General features: G+C 43.0%; 2 protein-coding genes across 4 annotated transcripts in view; one reads left to right on the top strand and one right to left on the bottom strand.

The window, feature by feature from the left end:
* Positions 1–337: 337 nt before the first annotated feature.
* Positions 338–9,137, bottom strand: fsaf1 (40S small subunit processome assembly factor 1). 2 transcript variants are annotated; one of them, XM_072559020.1, is made up of 7 exons: positions 8,979–9,137; positions 7,028–7,410; positions 6,079–6,132; positions 4,416–4,511; positions 3,526–3,600; positions 3,282–3,322; positions 338–514 (listed from the first exon to the last, which is right to left on the bottom strand). In XM_072559020.1, the coding sequence occupies exons 1-7, from the start codon at positions 9,034–9,036 to the stop codon at positions 391–393; spliced, it is 831 nt and encodes a 276-aa protein (XP_072415121.1). In that variant the 5' UTR covers positions 9,037–9,137; the 3' UTR covers positions 338–390. The 2 variants fall into 2 exon arrangements, with proteins under 2 accessions (XP_072415121.1, XP_072415129.1); XM_072559028.1 differs by having other exon boundaries at positions 7,181–7,410.
* A 217-nt stretch (positions 9,138–9,354) lies between these two features.
* gnpat (glyceronephosphate O-acyltransferase) overlaps positions 9,355–11,699 on the top strand; it is a 60,960-nt gene continuing 58,615 nt past the window's right edge. The window contains exon 1 of one of the 2 annotated variants that reach the window (XM_072559007.1): positions 9,355–9,486. Coding sequence is in view for 1 of the 2 variants with exons in the window: in XM_072558997.1 (XP_072415098.1) it covers positions 9,560–9,616 (57 nt within the window). In the remaining variant the exon portion in view is untranslated. Of the gene's footprint in view, positions 9,617–11,699 lie in introns of both variants that reach the window. The other variant, XM_072558997.1, reaches the window with a different exon arrangement.

Here is an 11,699-nt window from a genome sequence, read left to right as displayed (position 1 = left end):
ATGTAATTAAATTAAGGTAATTAATTGGTAACTGAAAAATGTGTTGCTGGAAAAGCACAGCAGGTCAGGCAGCATCCAAGGAGCAGGAGAATCGACGTTTCGGGCATAAGCCCTTCTTCAGGAAACATTCCTGAAGGAGGGCTTATGCCCTAAACGTCGATTCTCCTGCTCCTTGGATGCTGCCTGACCTGCTGTGCTTTTCCAGCAACACATTTTTCAGCTCTGATCTCCAGCGTCTGCAGTCCTCACTTTCTCCTAATTAAGTGGCAACCACATGCCAACTTTTCTAATGATGTCCCTAACCCATGGAAGAATAAAAACTGAACACATCTTAATATTGCATTCTTATAAACATTTATTTTATGACAAAAACTTTATAAATTGTAGAGTTTAAACATGTTTTGACTTGGCTCCATTTTTGATTCTCTTGATGTCACGGTCACTGAGGATCAGTGCTCCATTTTTAAATCTTCCCACCTGCCCAGTCGGGACTATTTCAGACTTCTTGTTCCTCCTGTAGAAATGAAATCTTGGTTAATTCTGGAGTGGTTAATGTCTTAACACAAAATGATACTTAGATCCAGCCAAGATTACTGATAAATTGTCCCATGGTTGATTATATGAAAGTAAGCATCCTAAAACACTTCGCAAAAGTGCAAGAAAAACAAAATAGGCACAGAGCCAAAAAGGAGTGATTAGTCTGGTCAACATGCTGGAATTTGTTTTGAGGACAAAGAGATGGGGACACTGAGTTTTAAGAACAGAATAGGAAGCTGAAGCACTGTCACCAGTGGTCAAGAATGGAGGTTTTATTGGGTACAGTTAGTTCTTCTACAACACGATGGTTAGAAAAATTGCATTTTAGAAACGGTATCCCCAATTTGAGTTAGTAGAACACACATTATAGCAAAACAACCTGTAGTAGCAATGAAGCATACTTCAAAGAATGAGGAAGGGCAGATAGAAGGAAGATCCCAGGAACCACCATAAATCAATGAGAACAAAGGTAATGAGTGAACAAGTCTCAGCACAGAAGAACTATGGATGAGCTTATGTTTATAGAATAGGAGGCTGGTCAAGACACCAACAGGTTAGTGATCAGTTAAAATTTCAAACAGGCTGAGCAGAAGCATTAGCAAAATAGAAATAGGCATTCAAAGTTATTAATAACTTGTACTTCTATTGTGCCTTTTCATGACTTCAGGACACTTCAAAAGTGTTTACAATTATTAACTGTAATCACTATGGTAGGATGTGCACCAGTCAATTTTTACATAGGAGAATCTAACTAACCACATGTGTAGATGAACAGCCAGCACAGACACATTTCCGCTATCCACTGACATCTTAGAGACAGTGGTACAGTGATGTTACTGTACTAATTAATGCCACTGCTCCAAAGGCCTGGACTACTACTCCAGCAACCCAAGTTCAAATCCTACCTTGGAAACTGGGAATTAAATTCAATTAATTAATAAATCTGAAATAAAAACCCATCTAGCTCACAATTGCCCTGAACCAGTTAGGCCACATGTGACTCCATCCCACAGCAATGTGGTTGACTCTTAATTGCTCTCCAAAAATGCTGAGAAAAGCACTTGGTTCTATCAACGCGACGTTGAAAAAGTTAAAATATATGGATCTGCCACATGGGAAGTGACAAAGGCACACCTTGCAAAGTCTTCTTTACTAACGTTCGGAGACCTGTACTAAAATTGGAAGAACAGTCTCACGGACTTGTTAACAACAGACTTAAGGCTATACTCACTGGATCATACCTATTAGGTGTCCTGAAGTCATGAAAAGGCACAATATAAGTACAAGTTATTAATAACTGAATGCCTATTTATATTTTGCTAATGCTTCTGCTCCCGTAGGGGTGTACAGTCTACTGTACACAGCTGAGATGAAGTGACTGTTAGAGTTCCATGGACTCTGAACCTCGGAGTTTCATGGTATCATACTTAACATGGGCAAGAGGCCTCTAGCTGATTACTACTTACCCCTCACCATCAGCCAATGAAACTGTAGTCCATGTTGAAAGCAACTACATGAGGCACTGAAGTTAGTGTGGATGCAGTACATAGTCTGGGTGTGACCTCAATGTCCACCAAGAGAGGCTTATCAGCATCACTACTAGTTGAGTTCACTGAGCCCTGAAGGACTTTGTTGCTAAATTGCGCATGAAGGTGACAAAAGAACCAATGAAAGGTAAACTTTCCAACATCCTTACCAACTCTCCTGTTAATGTTGGATCTGTCCATAATAACATTGGTAGCAATGACTACTGCAGTCCTCATGGAGAGGAAGTTCCATCTTAAATACAGAGGACAAGTCCATTGTTTTGTACGCCACTGTCATGTGCCAAATGGAATACATTTGGAACAAATTTAACAACTCAAAACTGGGTATCGTGAGGCAATGTAGGTCCACAAATATCCTAACTTCAATGATGTGGAATCTAGCACATAAGGGCAAACAAGGCTGAAGCACTTGTAAGCACCTTCAGCCAGAAGTATGCTGGTAGCAAGAGACAGCTGAAAACACAGGATACAGCAAAGGCTTCAGGTTCTGTCAACAACTCACTGGAGTACTGGGAATTGTGCTCCAGAGTCAGCTGTGCTCACAACCAGACTGTTTGAATACAGCTAAAAAATTGGCACCAACAAGATAACATGGAAAGTTGCCCAGATATGTCCTATCCACAGAAAGCAGGACAAATGCAAACCATGATATTGTCATTCCAGCTATCAACTATCTTCAGCAAAGTGGTGGAAGGTGTAACTGACAGTGATATTGTGTGGCACTTATTCAGCAATAAACTGCACTGACGCTGTGAGTTGTGCTTGGACCACTTGGCTCCTTGACCTCATTACAGTCTCAAACATAAAAGAGTTGAAGCATGTGTTGAGATAGTCTTCACTGGATAAGTGCAGCTCTAAAATACTCAAGATTGTTCAAATTGTCAAGGATCACAGAGTAGGAACAAGAGTAGACCATTTGACCCTTGAAGCATGATCCACCATTCAACAGGATTATGGCTGTTCCAACACATGTTCACTTTCAGTAATTTAGTCAGAAAAGAAGGGGCAAGAAAGGAATCTCTTCGATAAAATCAGGAGGACTTTAAAAGGATGTGGGTCAATATGGGAGAGAATGGGAGACAGACAGACACTGACAAGCACTATATTTTGGAAGAAAACCATGCAACCAAAGTAACTGTTTTAAACAACAGAATTAAAATCTCACCCTCTAGTACCCACAAAACACATCTAGCTCACCTTTCTTCTTTCTTTCCCCTTGAAAATATAGATTTTGCATTCTAAAGTGAAAAAGGAAAGATTTAGAAACACTAATGAATAAATGTTACTGGATGCTTCTTAACCAACAAGTCATGCAAATCAAATAATGCTAACTATTTTTTTAAATTTAGTGTCACAAGCTAAATGACAGTATCTGACCCATGATGAGCATCAAGTCACTCAGCTGAAAACATGTCCTTAGTTAAAACAGCACGAACCATACCATATTTTTTGCTGTGGCTTTATCTTTCATCATTTCCTGGTATTTTTTGTAATTTATATATTCACGTTTTGGGGGCTGAAAGAGAAGCAAAACTGTGAAAAGGTAGTAAACTGGAGGCAATGATTTTCAAATTCAAACAATTACAATATTTATAAAGTATACATTTGCATGTGTAGAATTTACATGGTGCTGAGAGAGAAATTCTGACATGGGGGCAATTATGTGAATCTTCTATCCCGGAATAAAAGTGAATTCATTATATCTAGGACTCAATTACAGCACACTTGAGAAAATTTACTTCCTTCAAATTGCCATTACTGTGTGATACTACTGTTTAGTTTGTAATTCATCTGCCAAAGGGGCTACAGCTTTTTCCAAACCAGTCCCCGGTGAGGAAAAAGCCCAGAGGAGGAAATTAGGTCAAGTAGCCTCAGAAATAGGTAGGAACGCCAGGTTAAAAGGCACACATTACTTCTTTCCTGCTTTGATTAAAATCGTAAAAACTCAAAGCAGATAAATAGATTAAATACAAAAACCAAAAATCTCCAAGGCAGTGACTGCACACTGAGGGAAAGAAACATAGAAAATAGTTGCAGGACTAGGCCATTTAGCGCTTCATGTCTGCACCACCATTCAATATCATGGTTGATCATGCAATTTCAATATCCTATTCGTGCTTTCCCTCCAAACTCCTTGATTCCTTTAGCCGCAAAGGCAATGTCCAGTTTCCACTTGAATATATTTAGCGAACTCGCCCCAACAATTTTCTGAGTGACAATTCCGCAGGTGCACAACTCTAAAGACATTCTGAATGAAGCAAGTGCCAATATTTAAAACTCCAGATCACTTAAAGAAAAATCCATTCACACGGTAGAAGTGATGTAACATACTCGAGCACCTAGCATAATAGCTCGTTCTCGTTCAAGAATTCTTTGCTCTTCTTTTCTGTAACCTGTGATACCAAATCTGTGCACTTCTAGCCGGGCCTGTGAAGCAAAAGACATCAAAATTAAGTGTGGTCCTTCCTACAGAAAGTCAGCGACTCGTACTAATGTACTGCTATGCTTTTCCCAAATTGCCAGTCTGCCATGGAATGTAAGCCCAAGTGAGCACGATGCTCTCCCTACTTCAGAACAATGCATGAACATTTTCCAGCCATATGAATGATCAGGATGGGTGTATATTCAAATTTACCCTTTTACTGCCCACAAACATTCTACAGAGGTAGGCTAATTGCAGCAACTCTCTATGGTTAAGATCAGTAAATCTATCACAGGACTGGAACTGAACCGGCAACTTTGAATCACCTATAAGGGAGACTTTACAAAGCCAGCTTTCAGCCTTTCATCTCTCTTTTACTCAATAGAAAAGTACGACGCCATTAATCCTTTAAGACAGGCTTGCGTCAGTTTGAAAGGGCTATCTACTTAGTTCCACACTTCTGTTCTTTCCCCACAGCCCTGCAATAAAATTCCCTTTTAAAGTTATTATTGAATCTGCTTCCATTTCCTTTTCAGGCAGTGAATTCCAGACAACAACTCATTGTGTAAATGTAAATTCCCTTCATTTCACTTTTGTTGCTTTTGCCAATTATTTGCAATACCATGGTCAGAACACAGAGCTCATGATGGCAGACAATTCATTTATACCACTCAGCCTACCCAAAGATTAGCAATATTGGTGTTGCCATCCAATATCTGTGAACAATCTGTGGCATACAAAAATTGGGGTACATAAGAGAGGTTTCACTGGACTTCTGAAGAGAATGAGTCATAGAGGTGTGCAGTACAGAAACAAACCCTTCCAACTTGTCCATGCAGACCAGATATCCTAACCTAATCTAACCATTTGCCAGCACTTGACCCCTATCCCTCCAAATCCTTCCTATTCATCTACCCTTCCAGATGCCTTTTAAGTGCTGCAGTTGTAACAGCGTCCACCACTTCCTCTGGCAGCTCATTCCATACATGCACCACCCTGTGCATGAAAAAGTTGCTCCTTAGGTCCCTTTTATAGCTTTCCCCTATCACCCTAAATCTATGCCCTCTAGTTCTGGATTCCCCCAATCCAAGGAAAAGATTTTGTCCATTTATCCTATCCATGCCCCTCATTATTTTATAAACCTCTATAAGGTCACCCCTCAGCCTCTGACGCTCCAGTGACATCAGCCCCAGCCTATTTAGCCTCTCCCTGTAGCTCAAATCCTCCAACCCTGGCAATATCCTTGTAAGTCTTCTATGAACCCTTTGAAGTTTCACAACATCCTTCCAATAGGAAGGAGACCAGAATTGCATGCAATATTCCAAAAGTGGCCTAATCAATGTCCTGTACAGCCACAACATGACCTCCCAACTCCTGTACTCAATACTCTGGTATGCTATCCTTTATCGGTCAAACGCCTCCTTCACTATCCGATCTACCTGCGACTGTACTTTCAAGGAACTTCGAATCTGCACTCCAAGGTCTCTTTGTTCAGCAACACTCTCTAGGACCTTACCATTAAGTGCGTATATATATACACACACACACACACACACATGATGCAAGACTTACTCTCTCTAAATTAAATGCTTGTTTCATGTTGTTCTGCTCATCAGCCTCCTCCATCTGAAAATTTAAAACAAAATTTAAGTGCACTGAACCAGAACTGTGTAATAGTAGTCAAAACAAAAACTTAAAGTGACAGAGATAGGAAGCAAAGGAAAATGTAAAGATGATGAGGACAGGGGATGAGGGGTGAGTGAGTGAAAGTGGGAGAGCACATTAGCAGAGGTATTTAGTGAACCCAGAAATTTAGTCAATCTCAACTATTCTAGTCTTGAGGGGGCTACCATCCAACATGGTTGGATAAGTAATTAAAGATGACAGAGTTAGAGAAGAGACAAACATGGTCCATGTAACCACTGCTTTGCTGATGGAAGAGACAGCCAGCAGGTGATAAATTTATTTTCCCTTATTTTTAATCAGCTGGGAAACCTTAAACATTTAAAATACAAGGAATTTTATTGGATTGGCCTGAAATAATGCATAACTGGCTGCAATATAAGGTCTGTACCTGGATACAGGTTTAGCTGTCTTAGTGCATGGTGCCAAGTGGCCAGGGTGCAGATCATGCTACAATCAGAAACTCAACCTGAAAATGCAAAACTCAAGAATATTGTGGCTAAGTTCTCAGGTTGACAAGCCAGCTTGCCCAGAAGATATGTAAGAAATCTTACATTCCTTCAGATCCCTCCTACAAACCAGAAATTAAGGCGAAGGAACCTCTTTTGTACTGGCGTAGATCTACCATTTAAAGCAGATAGAAATAAGACCAGGGCAGACATGAAACAACAGGCTTGAGACAGAAAATAATCATGTAGGAACAGGTTAACAGCACACACTTTTGAAACTTGATTGTCAAAGCTTAAAATGAAATTAAGTTAGATCAGAAATGGAGAAGTTCACCATGTATTTTTTTTAAGGGACATGTTATCAGAATGAAACAGACTCAGAAGCTTACGTTGTCATTGTTCATAACTGGTGGAACCTTCTTCCTCTTGTGAGGGCCAGTAAAAGTTATAACTTCAACTGGCCTCTTTTCACCAGTAGTGAGAATGCCACTGTTGGGGATCTTTTCTTCCTTTGATTTTTCCTTTTTCTCACAGCTACTTACAGAATTGAGAAGCTCTGCATGCAACTTGATGAGACACTTTGGAGTCCTGCAGTGTGAGCTTCCTGCTTTCTTTGCAAGTGAGTCACTAGTTTTGGGTACTGTGGTGCTGCAAGGCACAGATTGATCCTCTGAGCAAAGTGTTTGCTCTTTCATCATATTTTGCATACATTTTCTTCCTTTTAGTGCCACTTTTCCTCTTTTGTTCTTTATTTCATTCTCTGCAGCTTCTCCTATAGTTAATTTAAAACATACAGTCACATACTAGAAGCAAAACAGCTGTGTGATTCCTTGCATACACAGTGACTAAGTTTCACAAGTCATGAAGTACTGACAATGACATACTTTAGTCATTGGCTGTAGAACAATGGTAGCTAGATGATGACATTAGTATTGATAGAATGCTGCACCATCAGGGTGCCAATTTCCACAGCAGATGCTAAACTGAGATCCCTTCTGTTCTCACCAGTGGATGTACAGGACCCCTTACCAATTCACTTGATGGGAGGGGCAGGCACAACAATGGAGTTTTCAGTCACCACAGCACAGGAGGTGGTATTTGACCATTTGAGTTCAATCCATACCACCTCTCTTTAAAGCAATGCAATCGATTCCATTATCCTGTCATATCATCTACAGCCCTGCAAGCTTATTTCTCTCAATTTCAAAAGCATCAACTCTTCCTTACCTTCATCAGCAGTTCCAGGTTATTAACATAGAATAAATAGGCAAAGTCTTTTTCCTGGGGTTGGGGAGTCCAGAACTAGACAGCATATGTTTAGGGAGAGAGGGGAAAGATATAAAAAAAGAGACCTAAGGGGCAACTTTTTCACAGAGGGTGGTATATGTGTGGAATAAGCTGCCAGAGGAAGTGGTGGAGGCTGGTACAATTGCAACACTTAAGAGGCATTTGGATGGGTATATGAATAGGAAGGGTTTGGAGGGATGTGGGCCAGGTGCTGGCAGGTGGGACTAGATTGGGTTGAGATATCTGGTTTACATGGACGGGTTGGACCGAAGGGACTGTTTCCATGCTGTACATCTCTATGACATCGTCCATCCCTTCTACAATTAACTAATCAAAGCACTTCCTTTTCTCCATGATCAAAAGCTGCCAATTTCTTGTACAACCCCATAACACAAGTTTGGGTTTATTCTTCATTTCTTTCCCACGTTTATTCCTTAGTCTTAACTTTCCTTGACAGAGAGGTGAAGAGCCTTAATCTTACTGCCGAGGAGGTTTAATACATTTCAAAGAGCATTTCAGAGTCAACCACATTGTCGTGGATCTGGAGTCACATGTGGGCTGTACCAGATGAGGAGGGCCGAGCTTTTATGACAATGGTACACGGTCACCATTATCGAGACCTGAACTTTATTCCAATTTTAATGAATTTAATTTAAATTCCACCAGCTACCGTGTTGGGATTTGAACGTGTTCCTTTGAGTAGTTGCAGGAACTCAGAATTACTAGTGATATTACCATTATGCAACACAAATTGAGCTTCCCCAGCCTAACATTTGGTTAAAATCCCTCCACTCTGGGACTATTCGAGGGAAACTCCCCTAGACCACATCTTTCCTGAAGAGGAGCCGGACCCTACAGCGGGGGGGGTAAGAAAGGAGGGGGAGGAGGGGGAGGAGGGGGGGGGAGGAGGGGGAGGAGGGGGGGGGGGGGGAGGAGGGGGAGGAGGGGGGGGGTGGGGAGGAGGTGGAGGAGGGGGGGTGGGGCGAATACGTTTCCCTCTCCTTTTCCTCCTCTGTTTTCTATCGAACACCGCGAAGGATCACAATGACTTACCACATTGATAAAGCTGGCTCAGAAAATCATCCAGCAACAGCCTCTCAGTCACGGCCATAGCAACATCCCATCACCCCTCCTCCTCCCGGAAGTGACACTCGCCCGGAAATCAATACCCCGTCCAACGCCGTTACGTCAGGGGCCGCAGATATTTCGCTTGAATGGGGGCCCGGTTGGTCCGGGGTGAAGGGCGGGGCCAGCACACGGGGCCAGCACACGGGGCGGGGCCGGAGTGGGATGAGGGGGCGGAGCTGAAGTGAGGGGGGTGGGACTGCCGTCGGTCGAGGGGGGCGGTGCTGGGCGCAAAATGAGCGGGTGGCTGGTGTGGCGGAGAAGGACGGGGCGGTGTGGGGGCGGGGCTGGATTGGAGCCCGGCTGTTGGCTGAGCGGGGCCGGGCTGTGTGCTGCGCGCGCTGACACGGTTGGGTTGTGTCGTGTCGTGTCGGTTTGGCTCGTGCCGGGGCCTGGCATCGCATGGCGCTGCGGAACGGTCCGGGGCCTTGGCAGGGTGCGTGCTATCCCCTCAGCCTTGCTTCCTAATTGGGACGGCAGGCGGGTGCGAGCGGTATTATGAGAGGCAGATGTCTCACTTGGTCACAGTCAGCATGGCGAGTCCGGCTGTGGAGTCTCTGTACCCGGTGAGTGGGTGCGGGGGGTGGCGGGGTGCTTTTCACGGCCGTCATGGCCGGCCGGGGGGGTGGGGGGTTCTGAGGTTGACCCGAGTTATTTCTATAAATCGCTGGGCGGTGTGAGGCCCGCTCGCTGCACCGTGTGAAGGAAGGATCGGCCCAAGATGTGTGGGTGAAGCATCAGCTTCTGGGCCTTGACTTCAGGAAGCTCGAGGTGAGGAAGCTGGTGGCTGGAGATCCGTCCCTCATTGTAAGGCAGGGAGTGGGGAGCAACTGGGAATGTCAGGGTTTGACATATTTAATAAATATGAATAAATACGTAGATGGATAAATCTACAGTGTCGTGTAAAGGGTTGAGAGCTTGCAACTCCAAAAATTATTTATCTGAACGGATCACCGATAGTGATTTTGTGGCGAACTGAGTTATCATGAGAGTCGCTGAAGTTTGACAATATTGTGGTCCAGCTGATTTGGTTCAGTGGTAGAAAATCTCACCTCGGAAGCAACATACCCATCAGATTTGGATCAATGGAGACGGTTTTCAAGGTTGAATTTGAGGGATATCGATGCGACATTACAACTTAAGTCAGTCGTGCTTCAGCGATAGGTAATAGTCTCTCATCTGAAGGATGTGGATTTCAAATCCTGCTCTGAAAGCATAAGCTCAAATCCTAGGCTGCCAGTCAGTGTTGTGCAAATACTTCAGTTTAAGAGGCACTGTCCTCTGGTTGAGATGTAAAACTGCCAGTTTCCCTCAGGTGGATGGATGTAACATCACAGTGTGAGACCTTGCTGCCTCTGCTTTGTTTTCCCATTAGACAATAGACAATAGATGCAGGAGTAGGCCATTCTGCCCTTCGAGCCTGCACCGCCATTCAATATGATCATGGCTGATCATTCCTAATCAGTATCCTGTTCCAGCCTTATCTCCATACCCCTTGACTCCACTATCTTTAAGAGCTCTATCCAATTCTTTCTTAAATGAATCCAGAGACTGGGCCTCCACTGCCCTCTGGGGCAGAGCATTCCACACAGCCACCACTCTCTGGGTGAAGTAGTTTCTCCTCATCTCTGTCCTAAATGGTCTACCCCGTATTTTTAAGTTGTGTCCTCTGGTTCGGCACTCCCCCATCAACGGAAATATGTTCCCTCCTGCCAGAGTGTCCAGTCCTTTCATAATCCTATACGTTTCAATCAGATCCCCTCTCAGTCTTCTAAACTCAAGGGTATACAAGCCCAATCGCTTCAGTCTTTCCGTGTAAGGCAATCCTGCCATTCCAGGAATTGACCTCGTGAACCTACGCTGCACTCCCTCAATAGCCAGAATGTCTTTCCTCAAATTTGGAGACCAGAACTGTACACAGTACTCCAGGTGTGGTCTCACCAGGGCCCTGTACAGCTGCAGAAGCACCTCTTTGCTTCTATACTCAATCCCTCTTGTTATGAAGGCCAGCATGCTATTAGCCTTGACTAGCAAGGTATCCTAAATTAGCAAGGTATCCTAAATTTCATGTTGCGTTTGTGTAATTTAGGAGGATATGAAAATGTGCAGCACCTACCAGTGTGGTCTACCAATATCAGAAAACTCATCTGCTTCAGATTAGAACTCAAACTATTGTGAAATTTCTGTTTACTTAAGGATTTACTTTCTATTGAGTGCTAGTTCTGAACAACTAATAATAACTAAGACAACTGGTGTGCTCTTCTGTATTTTTATTCTTCATAGAAACATAAGAGCAGGAATAGACCATTCAACCCCTTGACACTGCTGACATTCAGTATGATCACGACTGATCATTGAGCTCAATACCTAATCCTGCTGTCTTCCCATAATCTTTGATTCTATTAGCCACATCGACTATATCTACCTTCTTGAAAATATACAGTTTTTTTTAGCCTCAACCACTTTCTGTAGTAGTGAATTCCACTGGCTCACCACACTCTAGGTGAAGAAATTTCTATTCATCTTAGTCCTAAATTATTTACCCTTTAACCTTAAACTATGACATCTGGTTCTGGACTCCCCTTCCATTGGGAACAACTTTTCTGCATCTAACCTGTTTAGTCTTAGTAGAATTTATAGGTTTCTATG

The sequence above is a fragment of the Chiloscyllium punctatum genome, chromosome 3, assembly GCF_047496795.1.
Source record: "Chiloscyllium punctatum isolate Juve2018m chromosome 3, sChiPun1.3, whole genome shotgun sequence".
In the NCBI taxonomy this organism is placed as follows: Eukaryota; Metazoa; Chordata; class Chondrichthyes; order Orectolobiformes; family Hemiscylliidae; genus Chiloscyllium; species Chiloscyllium punctatum.
Note: the sequence above shows the minus strand (reverse complement) of the source record. Positions and strands in the feature narration are given on the sequence as shown.